Source organism: Oratosquilla oratoria, chromosome 20, assembly GCF_046742065.1.
Source record: "Oratosquilla oratoria isolate Oo_2021 chromosome 20, ASM4674206v1, whole genome shotgun sequence".
NCBI lineage: Eukaryota > Metazoa > Arthropoda > Malacostraca > Stomatopoda > Squillidae > Oratosquilla > Oratosquilla oratoria.
Genome location: NC_134796.1, coordinates 59,400,290 through 59,423,370, shown reverse-complemented (window position 1 = coordinate 59,423,370; position 23,081 = coordinate 59,400,290). Strand labels below are relative to the sequence as shown.

The 23,081-nt window shown below is 39.0% G+C and overlaps 1 protein-coding gene across 2 annotated transcripts in view; it reads left to right on the top strand.

Annotated features, from left to right (window-relative positions):
• LOC143036591 (BTB/POZ domain-containing protein 6-like) overlaps positions 1 to 23,081 on the top strand; it is a 244,789-nt gene that overhangs the window by 32,954 nt on the left and 188,754 nt on the right. For both annotated transcript variants that reach the window (XM_076204150.1, XM_076204151.1), the window contains exon 2: positions 21,530 to 21,901. In XM_076204150.1, coding sequence (XP_076060265.1) covers positions 21,719 to 21,901 — 183 coding nt within the window. In that variant the 5' untranslated portion in view covers positions 21,530 to 21,718. The remainder of the gene's footprint in view (positions 1 to 21,529; positions 21,902 to 23,081) is intronic.

Sequence of the window (23,081 nt, the reverse complement as noted above, 5' to 3'; positions counted from 1 at the left end):
CATGGTCACACTATACTCATATTATAAAACGTGACATTCCGCCACAATTTTATTTAATTTATTTCATATTTCCCCTCTTGTTCAAATCTAATTTGTATCACATATAAATAATTTCTGTTCTGTTAATATGTTTCTTCTCAACATGATCACACTATATTCATATTATCATAGAATGTGACATTTCGCCACATTTTAGGACACCTCAGACACTATTCCCACACATACAAATGTTCGATTTCTGGTTAGTTTGAATTACATTCCACATCTTGGTTTATTATACTCATGAAATTATAAATTGTAACATTATGACACATTATAGATCAACACCTCACTCAATAATCCACTGTAAACTTCAACGGACCCCCACAAAGAGGGAACGCGGAGTCAACCATGTATACTGCAAGCTTTATTCTCAGAGTAACATTCCTCTGAAGAAGCTACAAGCGAAACCGGAGGAATAAACTCGGAACAAGACCCGTGACTCTTTTTCCACCTTTTTCAGACACACACACACACACACAATACGAGTATATACATATACATACTAGTATATATATTTTTTCTATTGAAAACGACAGCAAATTCATTAGAAATTAGTTTCTTTCGTAAGCATTACTAGCTTTCGGAAAATAGATTTCTGGGGAAAAGAGAGGGTAAGAAGCAAACGAATGATTTCTACCTCCTCCCCAGCATGAAACCTACACGTAGGAGACATTTGTTCACAAAAATAGAGGTGCCGGATCTAAAAACACCCACAGAGGTTCAAAACAAGCACCCCGCAGAGGACAAAATGTCATGCCTTAGACGATCGGCTAGGCTGAGGAATCAACCAAATAGCGCCAGCCAAGCAGAGAAGAGTCATTAGCGATCTCTCCAAGTTTTGTCTTTATTCATTTTTATACCTTCATTCCAACTGAATATGCAGAATGATCTGCGAAACATCTTTGATTTTTCTACCGTGTTTTGTTTATTTTCATTTATTTTGTGTATAACAGACTACTGCGTTAATACAAGTTCCCAAATGTCAATTGGAAATTTGCTTCTTCCCCTCTCTTTTCCTCAGAAATCTACTTTCCGAGAACTAGAAAGCTTACGAAAGAAATTAATTTCTAATGAATTTACTGTCGTTTTCAACAGAATGTGCTTGAAAGAGAATCTCCTACCACGCTTCACGAATACATATTATATATATATATATGCAGAAAAAACCACTGGGAAATAAGAAGCTTAGTCCGAACGTTTTCGTCTACATTCGGACTAAGTTCGTTCATCTACGTTCGGACTAAGCTTCTTATTTCCCAGTGGTTTTTTCTGCATATTATTTTCACGTGTGCCTTGTGAATTACTGCAATATATATATATATATATATATATATATATATATATATATATATATATAGTTCTCCATGATTTCTTCCACGAGCACTTTGACTGTTGGTGTCCAGCGACTCGTGCCTTATCTGGGTCGTCTCTCGGTCCACCGATGGAGAGAAGCCCTGGACAAGGCTTCTGTGGTCGCCTTGGGACCAGGAGAAGGAGACGACGACCACGGTGTCGCTTGTGGAGCTCTTCCATTTCCCCGATCCTACTTGAGGAGGGCAGAAATGGATCGGCCATACTGCAGGGCACAGGAGCCTCGCCTGCCTTCGACGCCAGTGAAACTGGATCGTTCGCTCTACGACGAGGGATCCGTCGGCGCGGCCCGATCGATTGCGACAAAACGGACGTATAAGAAAAGAAAAAAAGAAAAAGAAAGCGGACGGGCCTAAAAAAAATAGTATTATAAAAAAGTACTAAAATTCTGGTGACTTTAAGAAAGAAAAAAGAAAAGCCTAACACCTAATTATACAACTATACTCGTCCTTTATCCGGGTCCTCTCGGGGCACTCATGAACAGAAGCCCTGGACGCGGCTTCTGTTGTCGTCTTGGGGGCCAGAATTAGATAACGACGCCGGGGTCGCTTGAGGATTTCTTCCAGTCCCCCGATCCTCGAGGTCTTTCCTCAGCCGGTCGGAAAGTCCGCGACCAAGGACCTGAGGAGAACTGAAATAGATCAGCCAGACGACAGGGCAAAGGAGCCTAGGCGAAATCCGATGACCGAAGAAGCTGGACCGTCCGTTCTTTGGCGCGGGATCCTGCGGCGTGGCCAGTTCAACTGCGATTAAAAAAAGAAAAAGAAAGAGAAAAAAAAAAAAAAAAAAAAAAAACCTAGCTTTGCCGAGGGGAAAAAATCCTCCACTGAATAACATCGCATGGCGACGCCACGAGGAACATTCATAAAGATGATACCCGCCGTTTAGGGGTTGAGGACAGTTGATTCATCAACAATGATTTCTGATGTTGAAACATTACTGCCTCCGTCAATTTCCCCCACCGCAATACATGTGTGTCATCATCTCTCCCACCGTCTTCTGCTTGCTGCCAACACCACCTCATCCCTTGCACTGACGCCACTCGATGTAATTTCGACTAAGACCTTCGCCAGGTTCATCGTTATCGCTATCGATTCGGTCCAAGTTTCATCAGGTTCCGTATGACGTCATATTTGTGTCACGTGATTTCATGACGTCAAGCCTGGGTCACGTGATTCCATGACGTCACACGTGTCACCTGATTCCATAACTACAAACTTGTGTGTCATGATGTCACACTTGGGTCATGTAGCCCATCTTGTGGGACTTTGGTCTATAATGTACACGTAATATCGATGGAGGACAGTTACTTTCCGGGCGATATAGGCTCGTTTCACACGTATCAACTTTTTCGCCGTGTGCCGTCCATGACACGACGTCGTGTAAAAGCGTCCATAGACAACCATGGTTATTAGAGAGCACGACGTAGTGTCGTTGACGGCGCACTTCTAAAATTCGATACGTGTGAAGTGAGCTTTAGGAGCCAGCTCACCTCGATGGGACAGAGTTCACAATCACCTCGGGACAAAAGGGCACCCACACATCCAAAACTCTAGATGTAGCAGGACAGCAACACAGGGACAGAAACAGGTACATATACAGGAACAGTAACAGGGACAGACAGGATGTGCACGAAATATTGCCACTAGGAAAATTACCACTGGTAACATTGCCAATGTGGGAAAATTGTCACTGGGAACATTGTCAATGTGGGAACATTGCCACTGGGAACATTGTCAATGTGGGAAAATTGCCACTGGGAACATTGCCAATGTGGGAACTTTGCCACTGGGAACATTGCCAATGTGGGAAAATTGCCACTGGGAACATTGCCAATGTGGGAAAATTGCCACTGGGAACATTGCCAATGTGGGAACTTTGCCACTGGGAACATTGCCAATGTGGGAACTTTGCCACTGGGAACATTGCCAAATGTGGGAACTTTGCCAATGTGGGAAAATGGCCACTGGGACCATTGCCAATGTGGGAAAATTGCCACTGGGAACACTGCCAATGTGGGAAAATTGCCACTGGGAACATTGCCAATGTGGGAACATTGCCAATGTGGGAAAGTTGCCACTGGGAACATTGCCAATGTGGAAACTTTGCCACTGGGAACATTGCCAATGTGGGAAAATTGCCACTGGGAACATTGCCAATGTGGGAAAATTGCCACTGGGAACATTGCCAATGTGGGAACTTTGCCACTGGGAACATTGCCAATGTGGGAACTTTGCCACTGGGAACACTGCCAATGTGGAAACTTTGCCACTGGGAACATTGCCAATGTGGGAAAATTGCCAGGGCAAGTGACAGACAGGAACAGGGACAGGGAAAGGGACAGGGACTAAGACACAGACAGGATCGACAGTGCAGTGGTAACGCTCTCGACGGCTATAATTGAGCGATCCGAGTTCTAATCCCGCTCAGGGGAGAACAAATTAAGCGACCTAAAATGGCAATTTCCGACAGAATGGTCAGAGAAGACACATATGAGAATGGAATCTTTATCAAATGTACAACTTTTTTTTCAAACTTCTTAAGTACTTGAAAAATCTTCAACCAATGAAACGTCGCACATCTAATAAAGGTTCCATCCTAACTAACTCTGGTGGGTAAGGATTTGTGTGTGTGTGTGTGTGTGTGTGTGTGTGTGTGTGTGTGTGTGTGTGTGCGTGCGTGCAAGGTCACAGCCTTACCAATATGTCGGGCCATAAGATCTGAGCTCTCATTCGGGAGGGTAACAAATGGTAATCACGACTCCAACACGTGAGCCACGACACTGTCTAATCACACAAGGGAGCGCGTAACAAACAACCAATCTTTCTAACATAGAAATGGTAAGTTTCTAGGCTGGTGTTAACTATCTTCCTAGGAAACATGCAATTACTAAACTACCATGAGGATGTTGTGTCTTATGAGGAACCATTCACCTTCAAGAATAGCACGTTTTTTGGTATCACTAGTATCTTGCAACGTTCCGGTATACGCCCGTCATCATCGTCAGCTCACATTGGATATTTCTCATCCTGTTAACAGAATCTCTCAGTGTTTATTGCAATGTATTTATCCTAATTCGCCCACTGTGCAAGCTGAGATGTAAGGGACACAGACGACGCAGCACAAAGCAATGAAAGAATTCCTGTTGCTGAATTAAAGTACAAATTGAAATTCTCTCCAACTTGATATGATGAGGTAGTGCATCTAGGAATATTTCAAATGAGAGAGAAGTTCAAACTGTGCGAGCTTCAATTCAGCAACTAGAAATCTGCCTTGGCCCTGTGCTGTGTCGCCTATGTCGCCTGCGTCTCAGTTTGAGCTTAGCCATAGACAAGTCTACGGGTTACATTTATCATCTTCAGCTCACTTTGGATATTTCTCATACTGTTAATAATCTGTCTCATGTTTACTTCAGTGCCTAGTTTCGAGCACAGCTCAATCGTTCTGTACAACTTGTAATAGTCTATTTTGAAGGGCGTGATTACCATTTTACATGATGATGATGTAAATCCCAGGAACCAACAGCTCGTTTTGAATTGTTGAACGTTGTTTTATTCGACCAGGATTGAGCGAAAACCGCCTTAAGAAAAAATAATCAAAATAATATAAATCAATTTGGAAAAAAGATGCATAGTAGGTGGAGGTAGGTGGGTGAGGGGAAGGGGGAAGGGGAAAGTGGGTGAGGATAAAGTGGGTGAGGGTAAAGTGGGTGAGGGTAAAGTGGGGAGGGGAAAGTGAGAGGGGAAAGTGGGTGAGGCGAAAGTGGGGGAGGCGAAAGTGGGGAAGGCGAAAGTGGGGAAGGCGAAAGTGGGGGAGGCGAAAGTGGGGAAGGCGAAAGTGGGGGAGGCGAAAGTGGGGAAGGCGAAAGTGGGGGAGGCGAAAGTGGGGGGAGGCTGGATGGGGGGGGGGGACCACACACAATATCGTTGAAACCTAATTTCATCTTACCGCAACTCGTGGAAAAAAAAAAAACGCGCGCCTTGACAACAAACGCCCTTATGTGAAGGTAGAATAAGGTTTTTTATTGAACGCTGCAGAGCTCTAGATCACACTTTGTTTAAGAATACGACCGTATATCATCCATAAATTAAATCACGGCACTAATGTGGTTTCCGAGCGAATAGTAGTACCATATATTAAGTACTTTAATGTTATACTCATTCATTATTGGACCTCCCGCATCCGTAATCAAGTTAAATGGAGTTTCAGTAAACTATGAAGCAGATACCAATGAATAAGGTGGATGAAAAAAATTATCTAAGAAAAAGTGTACACAGACGCGCACGCACGCGAACACACACAATCTTTGTATATATATATATATATATATATATATATATATATATATATATGAATAGGTGATAGATGGTATGATACAGGTTTAGATGTAAATGTATAAGTGTCGATACAGATATAGATGGAGATGTAGATATAGAGATAGATGTGTATAAGTATATACACACACACACACACACACTATATATATATATGTACATATATATTTATCTACATATGTAAATGAAGATATATAGATATGTAGATATAAATAAGGATATGTAGATTTAGATATACAATAGATATGGATGTGTATATATGATATAGAAAGTACTGTTACATGCATATATTTATATACATGTATAAGGTGCATTTCTAACACAATGAAATTATCGATTCTTTTTTCATCATGTCACCACGGCGATGGATAAGAACTTAAATATAAAAAGGAGATTGCAAGGGACCATAAGGCCTACACAAGTCCCATGTCCATCACTACTGAATGACAGCAAGAATAAGGAAAAACAGCTATATTGACGGTGTCTATTAGGATAGATGGTAACCCACCTAGGCCCAATTATTATTGAAATGTGTAACACAGCCGTAGCATAAACGAACGAGTGAATGGATGAATGAATGAATGAATGAATGAATGAATGAATGAATGAGTGGATGGATGCATGAATTGAATAACAAACAAGTGAATCTATATACATAAAAAAATAAAGTTTATCAGTTTTGAAAATTTCCTGGCGTTTTTATGATCACTTTCCGAAATTTTCTTGCCTTTATGATTGACCTAACGAAAAAGAGAAGGAGAGAAAGAGAGAGAGAGAGAAAAAGAGAGAGAGAGAGAGAGAGAGAGAGAGAGAGAGAGAGAGAGAGAGAGAGAGAGAATTTGACGACAACGTCGGGAGACTTTGACGACTCCTTTTGGAGACTGAAGGCTCCTTTAGGAGATTTTGAAGACTCCTTCGCGAGCGAAGCGAGCTACGCCGTAGGCCAAGCACACCTGGCGAAGCCAGGTCCGGGTGCTTGTAATCAATAAAAATGTGAATATAAAGAAATGAAAATATAAAATATATAATATATATATAATTTATATAACATATATTATATAATATATAAATATATATATATAAAATATATAAAATGTGAATATAAAGAAATGAATATACATGAAATAAATAAATGAACAAATAAACAAGTAAATAGTGTCACGCAGTACAAATGGGGTTAACAGGAAATTGTATTTTTTAAACGACATACGCAGAGACACACTAAATGAAAGTGAACTATTTACTTTCATATTACTCTCCACTAGGTACTCTAATAAAAACAGACCAATTTCATTTAGACGAGAGTGAACTCCTAGCAGTAATGAACTTCTAGATACCTTCTTCAGGAAGCATGTAAATTTCAACGAGGAATTGGAAAGAACGGGAGAGTACGGGATAGGGAGTGGGAGAAGAAAGGGGAGTGGGAAGGAGGAGAGGGAGTGGGAAGGAGAGGGAGTGGGAAGGAGGATAGGGAGTGGGAAGGAGGAGAGGGAGTGGGAAGGAGGAGAGGGAGTGGGAAGGAGGAGAGGGAGTGGGAAGGAGGAGAGGGAGTGGGAAGGAGGAGAGGGAGTGGGAAGGAGGAGAGGGAGTGGGAAGGAGGAGAGGGAGTGGGAAGGAGGAGAGGGAGTGGGAAGGAGGAGAGGGAGTGGGAAGGAGGAGAGGGAGTGGGAAGGAGGAGAGGGAGTGGGAAGGAGGAGAGGGAGTGGGAAGGAGGAGGGGGAGTGGGAAGGAGGAGAGGGAGTGGGAAGGAGGAGAGGGAGTGGGGGAAGAAGGGAGAGTGGGAAGGAGGAGAGGGAGGGGAGAGGGAGGGAAGAGGGAGGGTAGGAGGGAGGAGAGGGAAAATCGAGGGGATATGGGGCAAGTGAGAATGGGAGGTAAAAGTGAAGGAGTACGGGACAAGGTAGAGTGGGAGGGAAGAGGGAGGGAAGAGGGAGGGGAGGAGGGAGGAGAGGGAAAAAGAGGGAAAATCGAGGAGATATGGGGCAAGTGAGAATGGGAGGGGGAAGGGAGAGTGGGAGGAAGGAGAAGGAGAGGAAGTTGAAGAGGGAGTGCGGGGTAAGGGAGGGTGGGAATGGAAAGAGGGAAAGGAAGGGTGAGGGAGGAAAGGGAGAGTGGGAGGGGGAGAGGGAGGGTATGAGGGAAGTGGGAGAAGGGGTACTGGGTAAGGGAGAGTAGGAATGGGGAGACGGAAAGAAAAGGGGAAGGGTGATTGAGGAGAGGGGTATGCGTCACCCACCACTGGATGTGGTAGATTAATATATAATCGCACAGAGCAAAAAGTACCGTCAACGAGTTACCACGACAGAAGCTCTGGTAAACTACAGTCCACAACCGTCAGTGTGTTGTACGAATGACACGAGATGTATATATAAAGTCTGATGAAAACCACGTGCACAGTAGGATAAGTATTTTTGTCTCAGTTGCTGGAACAAAAGCGCGCAGGCTTGGGGCGTGGCGAGTCAGGTCAACTTACTGACCTCAGCAATGGGTCGAGCCGACTTTTTATTATCATTATTCCCTTTTTTTTCGTGTATTGGTGGGTACAGTAAGAACATAAGAATGAAGGAGACTGCAAGGGACCATAAGGCCTACATTTGGGAGTTCAATGTCCATTACCACCTGTCATCCCCATCCATATAGCTGTTGTGTTGTGTGGTGTCGGTAATGGTATTGGTATTAGTATTGTTACTGATATTGGTATTACCACTGTCCTCGATATTAGTATCAGCGTTAACGTCAGTACAAGTGCTATATAGAATGTTAATATGATTATTGTTATCCAGACAACTAAACCATCAAAAGGTCATTTACATCAATGTCTCATCACACAGATCAGATTCAATCACCTAAAGAGGAAGACTGCGTTTCCAGACATCATACTGGAATAATTCCAGTGCCACGCAGTGTGGCGACGCCGGACCCGGCCAATGTTGTTAGCAAGTTGAATTGGCTTAATAAAATCACTTGGCGACAGAAGCCAGAACTTTATCTTCATCTCCCCTTGATTAATAACACCATCTTAGCACTTCGAATATAATGAGTCAATAGAGTCTATGCTAGAGCCCGCTGGACATTGTGACAACGACCTAACATAACGAGTGTATCACATGAACTTACCCCCGTACGTCAACTACACGAAATTCGGGGGAACATGAAAATCAAATTACCTTTTCCTGTTGGCTTCACAACAACAACGTGAGGATGATAACCTACACAGAAAATACCCATTTTTGTCTGGACTCCGACCCCTTTTTTTCATCCCATAAACCTGAATATCTGACCTCAGTTGCCATAGAATCAGATCATGGAGCGGCTCCATTGTGATGGCTTTGTCACATAAAGAGAATCAAGCCCTTTATACACTCATCGTCACGGTTAGTGTTAGGAAACGAAACATTTTGAATCATTTTCGTGAGTTCATAATTCGAAACATGTGTTCAAGTGGACAAAATTACTTGCCCCATGCTATATCACAGCCATGTAAATATAAATTTCAGTGACTTTGCTAACAATATTCACTCTAATTTGTATGAACAACTGTATACAGAAATATATCAAATACTCAAAAATGAAATATTTATTTGCATAATTCCAAATAAGAGCTCTCTAGAATAGTCTTTGGAAATTGTGACGATAACAAATTCTCAAGACGCCACGTCATTACCATTACGTTCGTTCTTGTGATATACTATTCTTATTAAGAATTCTAAGTGAATCAATGAACAAGTAAATGAATAGAAGAAAAAAAATAAGATTAAATATAATAAATAAATATGGTAAGTAAATGAATAAAGAAATAAACATAAGTAAATAAACAAACTAATAAAACAATACATAAAATAATCAGAGATGAAATAGATAAAAATGAACAAGCAAATAGATAAATAATTTCTTAAATAAACGGATGCATAAAAATGTTGATTTCAACATAGTGAACAAGACGGAGCGAGAAAAAAAAGTTAATACACCTATTGGACGAGGCCCCAAAAACTCCATCCATACGAGATCTGCCCAAGATACACAAAAACAAATATCCCATTACGACTCATCACCTCTGGGATTAGCAGTGCACCACATCGTCTAGCCAAAATTCTAGCCGCCCCACTTTCCGCGGCTCTGGGTAGACTTAGCCAGGCACATCTTCGGAATTCATCAGATCTTAAAGAGAGGTTACAAGAAGTGAATTTTTTGGGCAAAGAAATTGGTGAGTTTCGATGTGAAGAGCCCTAGAGGCAGTACTAGAAATGTTCGATAATAATTAATTACCCGTGTGCAACCGCGATTATAAGAAATTATCAATGTGCGTCAGGTTCGGTGATTTTTAATTTAACGGAGAAGAGTACCGCCAGCATGCAGGCTTAGAGATGGGTTCTCCCCTCAATGCGGTTATGGCTTCACTATATATGGAGATGTTAGAGAGTTTTTTTTCTACACATATCAGAAAATACTGTATGGTTAAGATACGTGGACGATGTTCTACAATACAAAAATTGAAAACTTATTATCCAAGCTCAATAGTGTGAATACTAACATCCAATTCACGATCGAAAGTGAGATAGACGGACAGCTACCTTTTCTATACACCGTATTAGTAAGGTCAGGGTGTGATGTTAAATTCAAAGTTTACAGGAAACCGACGAATAAGAATGACTTCATTCATTACTACAGTGCACATGATACGAGGACAAAGACTGGTGTGGTGACAGGCCTTTTCTTGAGAGTGTCTGGTATTTGCAGTGACGAATTCTTAGAAGAAGAAATAGAAATGAAAAACGATATTTGTAAGACTCAAATACCTTAAAGGATTACTTTGCACCCTGGAGAAGGCCCTAATATCCTACACAACGAGAGACCTTGACAAAATAATATCGTCCTCCTACATTCGTTTTGTGACATCTACAGGTACGAAAGTGAAGGACCTTATAACAAAGAAGCAAGACCCAACCAAAAATAAGAACAGTATAGTATAAGAAATCCTGTGTGGTGGACGTGATAAATACACCGGTGAAATTAGCAAGAGCATAGACACTAGAATAAAAGAACACCAAGCAAATGTTAGACACCACAGGGTTAGTAGTGCGATAGTAAATCATGTCGAAGAACGAGGCTAAAGCAGCAGCACGCTTCGTCATCTTGGACAAAATACACAGTCTCTGATCCAGACGGACAGCTCAGCCACGCGACGACCAACAGGCGGACATTTTGTCCACTCGCTGGGACAACTCGGCAGATGACGTCGAGTGGGGGACCAACCAGACACATTGCCATGTTCCCTTTTTCTGTCATGTATACATTGACCAGCTTGACTTCGAACACTATTCCTCTGAAGAAGCCACTCAGGCGAAACTAATCATGAATAAAAGTATTTCCCTCAGCCCGTGTTCCCTTTACCTCCTACCCACAATCGTCACAATGTTCACACACACACAATTATATATATATATATATATATATATATATATATATATATATATATTGTAATGGATGTAGTGATGCAACTGAATATATATATATATATATATATATATATATATATATATATATATTGTAATGGATGTAGTGATGCAACTGAATCCTTTCCCAGGACAAATTTCACATACAGGTACTGTCTAGCCAAAGCTATGCATTCTGGGACATGAATAACATAAACCGGAGCATAAAGACTACAAATGAATAAATGGATGAATAAATAAATAATAAATAAATAAATAAATAAATAATGAACATGTAAAAATATTAAATGAAGAAATAAAGACTTACTTGATAAATTAATATGTAAAAAGGTACAAATTAACAAGGAACTGAATAAAGAATGAATAAAATATATCAATGAATAAATAAATAAATGATAAGTAGAATAAATGATAAATATATTAATGAATGAATAAATCATAAGATAAATAATGAATAAAAGAGTTAATACAGATAAACACGAATCAATACAATCGCAACGTATTATCAATATTGCATTATGTGTCCGTAACAGTCTATTTTGCATGTCTTCAAGCTTTCCTGTCAATAAAAGGCAAATCTTCAACTGCATCACATGGCAATTTGGCGGAAAGATGAACTCTGCATCACACAGTTAGGCAGAAAGATTAACACACAGTTTGCTCATTTCAACTGCGTTTGACATCAGGTGGATTTGGTAAGAGCACGAGGGCCAGCCTTTGGAAAAGGCGAGGTCATGTTAGGCTATATCCGTTCTGGTCAAAGTTCAGAGGGTCATCCATGGCGCCGCGCAGCGAGGTAAAGGGGAACTACCCAAAATGACATTTGGCGCCAAGGTGCCACAACTGTCGAAGAATTCGCCCTGGATATACCGTACGTATATCATGCCCGTAAAAATTACTATCTATCTAGCTATCTTGCTGTCTTTCTACCTTTTTATCTGTCTCTCTTTATACCTATAAATCTATCCATCCATCTATCTCTGTCTGCCTCTCTCAACCCTTCTATATCCCTCTACCTTTCTCTTATCTCCCTCACTCTCCATCTCCCTCCTATCTTCCTCTTTCTCCATCTTTGTGTGTGTGTGTGTGTGTGTGTGTGTGTGTGTGTGTGTGTGTGTGTGTGTGTGTGTGTGTGTGCGCGCGCGCGAGTGCGAGTTTGAGAGAATTCTACACATGCGCATTCGCACATGTGCTTGTTTACATATAAATGTATCTCAGTTGCAGGTGCACGTACATAATAGCGATATCATAATCGTACATTGATATTTAGTTTAATTCATTACCGAGATAAATTTATTATATATATATATATATATATATATATATATATATATATATATAAAACAAATATTCAATATCTAGGGGAATTTAATTTCAACTAGAAAACATCATAGAGAAATCTCATCTACAAATAAGAGGTATTCTGCACATTCTATGAATATACAATTAGTATGAATTAGAATGACCGACACCCAATGATAAATCTTGCTAAAGAACTAGCTACTCGTAACCAAAAGTTCACATTACAATTTCACTAATCAAACTCTAAATCATATTTTGTTAGGCGTATTTTTTCCCAGTGAAGATAAAAATACACTGCTGGCGCTAGAGATTAGGACAGCAGGTTTTAACTTGTTTATGGATCCAGACCCCTAATGGATTGCCCAATCTGGTTCCATATCCCTTTCACTTGACTCGAAATGATCACCACCAATCCAATTCTTTGCCACTACGCCTTCCAAAAGCGTCAGTAGATTAAATTTACTGTACTATAGATATGGACGTTTTGGATTTGGATTGATTAGATACAGTTTTGTACGGCATTATTCTATGTACAGTATACCACCAACATCACAGGGAAGGAGTTAATTGTGTTAGATTGAGTACCAAGACACTTACAAACCGAAACTAAAATGAACATCATTCATAATGATATCGGGTTCTCACTCTACCTCGAAGTGGCAAATAAGAAACCTCTGGGAGGACAAAGCCCTGTCAATTGCGGCGAGCAGTTTGTTTTTTTTTTTTATTTATTTATTTATTTATTTATTTATTTTTTTTTTTTGACGTTGGGTCGCCTTCCCGCCTGGTTAGGGCTCTCAGGAACCAAAGCGACATAGCCTGCAGTGGGTCCCGGGAATCGAACTCACGACCACCCGCTCACGAGTTTAAGACGGTCACCAATGGGCTACTGGGCGGGGTCGACTTAGACGGTTTTAAGCTACACATCAAGTCAGAGGAGAACATAGGTCAAGCTACCGAGAACTCGGGTCACTAGAGGTCAAACCTTTAAAAATGTTCGCCAGTCCTGGCGACCGCTACCTACATTTAGAAAATAGAATTTCATTGTCTACACCACTGTTTCCCAAACCTAGGGTCGCCAAGACATCTTGTATGCTATATTTTTTGTTGTTGCAAAATAATATAAATTCAATACAATAACCATGATATTAATTGTGTCTTTTATGACCTTACATATATGTATTATATTTGTCCCCTACTTTTTAGTCAACAACTAGTCATATATATTAACACGTATACAAATAGATATAGGGATCATATTGGAGTCTGCCTTAAAAAAAAAAAAAGGAATCACTGGCCTATACTCATAAAAACTACCGATAGATTTTATATACCGGGGGTGGGCAACCCTTGGCACGCGTGCAAATGTTGGCAGACTTACTTTTTTTTCCGGGACGCGAAACCCAGAGTTCACTTTAAAAGATATAGTAAATCTTCAATTCCTTTTGTATGACCATTGGTAACCACATTCTGTGCTGGGCGGTGCATTGGGGCCCTAGGAGGTAAAGAGGGCCTATAATTTTACTCCGTTGGCACACACACACACACCCAAAAATGGCTGATTCTAGCACCCAGACTCAAAAAGGTTACCCACCCCCATTACCGATAACCCAGTCTGTTGGGCAAACTTTACCGATACAAATATAACCGCTTTCGGGTGGTGGAAAGCGTTTTCCTGAACTGACGAATATTTTCGAAATTACAGCCCTATCTTCCTTTCAAGAGTTACTGACACAGCACAAGATCTCTTTTACCAATGTATATCTCTATGATTCAGCGTATTTCATTAACATTAGACCTCCGTTAGCTAGTGGTGTAATCAGAAACGTGTTGCTTTCGCATTCACTTAGTCGTGGGTTCGAATCAAGCCCCTTTCCGATTCCCAGCAGAAACTGTTACCTGCCCCAGCAGTCCCTAAAGAACACGACTGGGCAACAACTACGCGCCTCCTAACAGATTCTTCATCTTTTCCCAAACGAGGAAAGGACAGAATACATTCTATGCTCTGGCTGATAAGCAAATTATATTCAGTACAGGCACTCCTCTCCGATTCCCAGCAGTGACTGTTACATGCCCTAACAGTCTTTAAAGCTCATAATAGGTCAAAGGTAATGGTCTCGGCCAAAGCTATTCAGCGACACCTAACGAAAGCTCCTCACCATTTTTCATTATCCTACCCTCCGCCCCATCCTCTATCTTCTCTCTGTCTCTCTATTCTGTCTGCCCCCCTCTGTCTCTCTATTCTGTCTGCCACCATCTCTCTCTATTCTGTCTGTCCCCTCTCTCTCTATTCTGTCTGCCCCCCCTCTCTCTATTCTGTCTGCCCCCCTCTCTCTCTCTATTCTGTCTGCCCCCTCTCTCTCTCTATTCTGTCTGCCCCCTCTCTCTATTCTGTCTGCCCCCCTCTCTCTCTCTCTATTCTGTCTGCCCCCCTCTCTCTCTCTATTCTGTCTGCCCCCCTCTCTCTCTCTCTATTCTGTCTGCCCCCTCTCTCTCTATTCTGTCTGCCCCCTCTCTCTCTATTCTGTCTGCCCCCTCTCTCTCTATTCTGTCTGCCACCCTCTCTCTCTATTCTGTCTGCCACCCTCTCTCTCTATTCTGTCTGCCACCCTCTCTCTCTATTCTGTCTGCCACCCTCTCTCTCTATTCTGTCTGCCACCCTCTCTCTCTATTCTGTCTGTCCCCTCTCTCTCTATTCTGTCTGCCCACTCTCTCTCTATTCTGTCTGCCCTCCCCCCTCTCTCTATTCTGTCTACTCCTCACCTTCAGGCAATGGGAAAAAGGAAAGGAACTGGGAGAGAGGTCACATATTGACCGCAACCAAAGCATAGGTCATGACCTTACAAAAAGCCATCTTTCACTTACGGTATTATATAAAACTGCGTTAATGACTAAACCATCCAGCTTATATGATCCCATGCTTGAACACATTAAGTTTGATGAATTTGCCATTAAGAAAAGTGTATGTAATGCAACAATCTGAGGTTCAGTGAGTTCATAGTGTGACCTCTCCCAGTGTCTTTTTCAATTTACCTGCACATCTTTTTCATTTGAACCGTTTCCATGTACTCTGAAGTTTGCTTATACATACACTCACACACACACACACATTATATATATATTATATATATATATATATTATATATATATATATATATATATCAAGGACTACTATTACACAGGACGTGCGCACCCAGATCCCTGGGTCCGCTAGCGGAGGCCATTGTTTTCTTTGTAACCTAACATTTTATATTGGACAAATATATCAAAACTAGAAACCTAACATTGTATATAGGACAAATATATCAACTATTGATTTATTCAATGCAGTATAAGTTAGTATAAACTGGTCAGATTTATTTATTTGACACAAAAGACACATCAGGGAAACCTCACACTACTGAATATCTTCTACAACAGGTACAGAATTCGATCAAGAAGGCTGAACAAGATTTTGGTTGTCACATTGGAAGTGTTGTCACAGACAATGCAGCAAATGTTACAAAGATGAGAAAACTCTTGGAGGAATCGAGTAAACCTGAGCATACTGTCCTCACATACGGCTTATACCGTTCCTTGTATACTTGTGGCAAGTCTATATAACACTGCTCCTTGTATTGATATGCTAAAAATGTCCTTTAGCAATCAGATCGCATATTAGATAGCAATACCAATATTTAAAATCTATAAAAAAATTTTTATTTAAATCAAATTAATCGGACTTGAAAAAAAAAAAAATTATATTAAAAAATGAAAAAAATCGCCAACCCTGTTAAGTCCGGGTAAAATTGGCATTTCAAAGCATAACAGTGCCTTAAAAATAGTTTCTTATTTCACTATAAAAAATTATATAACTTAAACTGCACTGAACAAGTCAATAGTTGATATATTTGTCCTATATACAATGTTGGGTTTCGCTTTAAGGCTTCTTCAGAGGTAATATTTACAGAGAATGAATTCATAGGTATTTGTAGGGCAGTTGCTGCTAGGCTTGGTGGTCATGTGGGTAGATGTATTTGTTTTATTCTCTGTAAATATTACCTCTGAAGAAGTCTCAAAGGCGAAACCGGTCAGGAATAAAGTATCTTGTTCCCAATCGTGCCTTTCCATTCTTACCATTCATACACCTGTCATGATGTCACATGTATGTGTGTGTGTGTGTGTGTGTGTGTGTGTGCATGTGTATATATCATATATATATATAATATATATGTATAATATATATGTATAATATATACGTATATGTATATATATATATATGTATATATTTAACAAAACAGCGGGTCAGCATAAATGGTGTAAAATCCAAAATAGGGGAAGCGTTTCTTGTGGAGTTCCACAGGGCTCTGTTTTCTATATGTTAAATTTTAATTAATTGTAACACGATCGAGACAAACAGAAGCATATACCTTGATGGAATCATATTCAGAAACTGACACATTGTCAGGCTGGGGACTCCCCGTACGTCACAAGTGCCCAAGGCTTTATCAATGAGTTATGAAGAGGTATACCTCATTATTAACCTCACTGTCCACACACACACACAAATATAAACACACATATCCCATAGGTGGAAGGGAATGCAGAATCACATTCTCCCCTAATCCGAAATGCCAGTGTTCAGATTCTAACACGTTTAATCTAGAGTAGAGAGAGGCTCCCTTACATCCAAACCGGAACATGTCCGTGGGCCCAAAGGTTATGGGAAAGGCCGACCACGATTTTCATATTTCAACGTTTCAACCAAGATTAAACCCGGGTGTTTAGAATCAGAACCCTGACGGGCTGTCCATGCTTCCGAAGCATATATATATATATATATATATATATATATATATATATATATATATATATATATATATATATACACATGTGTGACTTGTGAAATTTGTGCATATATATATATATAATACTAGCCAAATTCCCCGCGCGTTGCTGCGGGCAAATGATAATTTTGATAGAATTTGTGGAGAAAAATTAGAAAAGTTACATCAATATAACTCGATGGAAAAGGTAAAAAATAAATAAAAGTTTATGAAAAAAAAAAAAATCAATTTGAGGAAGGAGACGCCCTTTAGAAATAAAATATACTTATCCAATTAGCCTGGGTTATGGTGAATATATATGGTTTTCGGGGGAGTTCGTGAACAGAAAGAGGCTACTGTACTATATTATAGTAGATACAACTGAAAGACTTATCCAAGTACCTTGGGTTAAGGCTTCCGAATATATATGGTCTATCTGCAAAAACCTAGGAGTTCGTGAATAATCCCTAACCTAACCATACTCCACCCAACTTTAACCCTTAACCTTAACCATTTTTTTTTATGAAATATAGTTATCCAAGTACCTGGAGTGTTAGGGTATCAGAATGTATATTGTTATGGGGGTCTATCTCCAAAACCCTAGGAGTTCGTGAACATACAGATAGACAGACAAATGAAAGATAGTCATCCAAGTACCTTGGGTTATAAAGGTTTCAGAATATTATATATAGGGGTCTATCTGGAGAGAGAAAAAAAAAAAAAAAAAAAAAAAAAACAAAAAAAAACAGAAGTTCGTGAATAATCCCTAACCTAATCATACCCCACCTAACTTTAACCCTTATCCCTAACAAATTTTTTTTTAATGAAATAGTTATCTAAGTACCTGGAGTGATAGGGTATCAGAATATGTATGGTTACGGGGGTCTATCTCCAAAACCCTAGGAGTTCGTGAACAGAGGCTACTACTTTATATATATATACATTATATACACATATATAAACATACATGTATATTCATATATATACATATATAAACATACATGTATATTCATATATATACATACTGTATACACATTATATATATATATATATATATATATACATATATATAATATATAAACACATATGATTAATAAAATAAAAATTCTTCTCTCCATTACACGTGGTTACACAATCTCGGGTCATATATACTGATAAAGATCGCTTTACACTTTGTTGAAGAATTCTTTAAAAAAAAATTTAGCATTGTACATTTCCCTTCCATAGCTCAAAATCCTTGACCGGTTCCCGGGAGACAAGTCCAATTTGTCAATATATTCGTTTCAGTCTGCCATTTTTCCCCCCAAAATATACCTTTCGTTATTGTCAAATCTAATCTTCGTCTCTATAACCTTTTACAATAATCTCTTGGGACCCAGAGGATATATTCCTGTGTTAGCAAACTATGACTGCTTCACTAAAAGTCAAGCCTTGAAACGTGGTGCTGAAGAGTTATCTGACGTTGTTTGTGGTTATGTTTTATGGTATTCTGTTGCGACCGGAGAGACTTGGAGTGGTCATAAACACGAGATCAATTGTGTAATAAAATCTGCTATCTATATCAATATTTACAAGCAACATTTGACGAGTCTGTTTCTTCATGTGAATAACCTTTTTAGTTTAATTTATCATTTAATATACATATTACCTTATTTTCATCAGAAGCGTGCTGGTCTCGTAATTGCATAGTTTTGGGTTCGAAATGAGAACTCTTCTCCAATTCCGAGCAATAACTTCTACCTGTCCCTACAGGACGAAGTTGATAGCTTCGTCTGCAACTATACAACTCCTGATGTACTATAGGCTTCTCTTCTCCTCCTCCTCCTCTTTTTTTCAATATCATTCTTTGTTACAAGGGACTGTTTGCGTCTTGCTTTTACTTCTGTGTATGAAAGCTCACCTTCTTCCCTTATTTTTTTTCCTTGTATCCTTTTTATAGCAAGAGATTATTTTCGAAAGACGCAGAGTGCGGGGTGATCTAATAGAGGTGTTCAAGTGGATCAAAGGCTTTAACAAGGGTGATGCAAACAAGGTCATCATATTAAAACAACAGGGCAGAACTCGCAGTAATGGTTATAAACTGTACAAATTTAGATTCAAAAAGGAAATAGGCTAGAATTGGTTTACTAATAGGGTGGTCGACGAATGGAATAAACTTAGTAACCATGTAGTAAGCGCTGAAACTACCAGTTGTTTTAAGAAAAGATTAGACAACTTTATGAATGGGGATGAAAGGTGGTGATGGATACAGAGCTGCCTATTGTAGGCCTTATGGCCTCTTGCAGTCTCCTTCATTATGTTCTTTATATATATATATATATATATATATATATATATATATATATATATATCACAGTATATATATACATACAGTATATATATATATATATATATAGACTGTATATATATATATATACTGTATATATATATATATACTGTATATATATATATATACTGTATATATATATATATATATATATATATTATATATAATTTTTTTTTTTTTTTTTTATGAAAACTTGTTGCAGAGGAGGATATTGATTTTCCTGTGCGAGATAAATATTCTTATCAAAGGCAGAACCGATAACAAAATATATCTTGGCAATGATACAGCCACATTCATTTGTTGTCGAGTGTTACATTTATCAATACATGTGCAATTATAGAAAAAATCTAATAATGTTTATGAATAAATTCATATTAATGTTTAATTTTAGTTCGCGTTAGAAAATAAAATTTTAATACAATGATTTTTCCGATTTGTTCATGGTTAACATTTTGATAGATTTTTGGAAACAATAACAAATACAAACCACTGCATGTGAAACACGTTATAGATATATATTTAATCATGTTTCTGATCAAGTTCATTTGTTTGTTTTTCAATTAGTTCGTGTTAAAAAAGGACATTTTAATAGAAATATTAATTTTTGTAAAATATGATACTTCGTGATGGGGAAAATTTAGTCACTATTTTGAGAGAGAGAGAGAGAAACTCACCCAAGGCAACAAACATTAATACCTCTATCACTAAGAAAAATCTAACCCAAACTCGACATACCTTTCACTAAATAGAATAGCGAGACGCATAGCTGCGGCCGAAACCTTCACCTTTGCCCTAAGCACTTTGGGGTCACTGGAACCGGTACCAGTCACTAAACACTATCTAACCTCTGAGGTTCACTGGCGACTTGAGTCTTGACTTTACCTAATGCTAAACAACATAATAGATGTGATTAAGCGACTCTCTCTATAGGACTCAAGCCCTAGATCGGGTGGGCAACCTTTGGCACGCGTGTAAAAGCTGGCACACTGACGACTAATTTCTGCACAAAAAACCCAGGTTAAAAAGTATGACCATTGATAATTACATGCTGCGCTGGAGGACGAATTGGGGACCTACGAGGTGAAAGGAGGTCTATAGTCGTATGTAAACCTTTAATTTTACTCCGCTGACACGCGTGAAAATGTACCAAATATTTGGCTGATTTTGGCACCTTTACTTAAATGGGTTGCCCACCCTGCCCTAGAAAGTGTAATACGAGACTAGGGCCTTTACATGACCAATGGTTTGAACCCCATAGGAAAGGTCATTTAATCGAATTGAGACGAATACATGAAATACCCAGAGGTCTTACACTTTTCTTTTATATTAATTCATTCCAATTAGTTTGCGGAGCAGTATATTCTTGTATATCCGTGTATATGCTTAATCGTTATGCCATCGTGATCCACTATGGTGCTGGTGTCCAGATCGACAGCTATTAATCTCCCTGAGCTATGGATAGTGTTGTGAATTTAAACAAACACACACACACACACACACCACTTTGTGCACGAATGTGCTTATTCTTGCGTGCAGGCGTGTATTTGGTCATATAGTTAGTGCTGGAACGGGTGTGTCGTGTACACTGAACCATGTTGTTACTCATATTTTTTTTCAAATGTGTAATGACCTGACACTTTATAGTATAAAAAGCCAGAATATGATCTTTTGTAATCTTTCTCTATCTGTATATAGGGAATCTAAAGTATGAGAAAGGTGATAATACTAATAAGAATCATATCAAAGCGTTTTACTCAAACTGTAATAGACATTAACTTATATATATATATATATATATATATATATATGTGTGTGTGTGTGTGTGTGTGTGTGTGTGTGTGTGTGTGTGTGTGTGTGTGTGTATCATGGACTGATTTATATTTTTTTCTATTACAGATCCTTGGCACTTACTGCAAAGATCTCTAGGCAAGCTCATCCCCAATCAACTGGATCTGTTCTTCCCCTTACCCAGCTTTCACAGCAACCTCTACACCCACACACACACACACAAAATAAAATAAAATACACCTAAGCCTTGGTCACCCTATCACAAACCACTCCAGTCCAGCATCTTTCATTGGAGCAATGTCGGCTCTCACTGGTCAGACGCCTTCGCCGTCTCCAACGCACACGCCCCCGCCGCCCACGCAACAGAGGGCATGGCAGGACAACATGGGCAACTCGACCAAAGCTCTCAGCTTCCTCCTAGCGACGGGAATGCATTCTGATGTGACTTTAGTGGTCGGCAGGGAAGGCAAGCAATTTAAAGTAAGTTAAATAGTTATTGATATGAAAATTTTATATATATATATATATATATTATATATATATATATATATATATATATATATAATATATATATTATATATATATAAATAAAATTATTTTATATATATATTATATATATATAAACTGAACATTATATAATATATATAATATATATTATATATATAATATATATATACACACGCAAGCGCGCGTTCTTTTCCCAATGCATCCTGACCTCATCTTTATTGGCTTTACCTCTGCTCCTTGTCCTATCCCTCAAGTTCAGATTTTTTTTTTTTTTTTTTGTCAATTGCTTTTCTTTTTCCATGCTTAACCCCTATCCCCCCTAAAATTATTTTGGTTAGTTTTCATATGAAGTAAGATTGGAAAATTTTGAAATAATCGAGATTTTGTTCTTTAAAATAAAAATTACGACTCATCCAGAGAATATGATATCGAGATCCGAATTTTATTGCAATGGTTAATAGTCTCAGTCACTTGTTTTGGATATCCAAACACTTAGGGGAAAGGAGGAGTCTATAGTCGCTTTTAAGTGCCTCCTGGCGTAAGCTCCTCTTCGTAGTACTTGGTGAAGAAGTTATTTCTAAAGATGTTGGTTTTGACAATTGTCATGCGCCCAGGCTGATTTGTGTTGTTCCTCTATTTATGAAAACAATTCAAAGCAATGCAATTGGAATGAATCTCATCCCCTGTCATGAAGACGAATATGAAAAAGCCACGTGGCGCTAACCGTGAGAGAAACTAAAGTGCCACTGTCCAAGGTGGTCGGAAACAGGTCGTAAGCTTGCTGTGACTGGGGCTTAAGGTATAAACCAATTTCCATTGTTTACTAAGAATAAAATCCAAATTTTAAGTACTCGTATTATGGACCAAACTGATCATGAAAACCTGAAGACTATAAATTCAAATTCTCGACAAACAGGGATTATACAGGGTGGGGCGCGGAAACTTCCCGATTTGGGGATTGAATTATAAAGTGTTTACACTTCACAATTCTTTATTCTACTTTTATGTCTGTCACACAACATGGGAGATTTACTTTTACACAGTTCTAAAAACAATATCTTTTAAATGTCCACCTCCATTGTCAATACACTGATTCAGACGATTTCGGAAGCTTTGGTCTACTCTCTCTAGCATGGTGAGCAGTATATTGGCT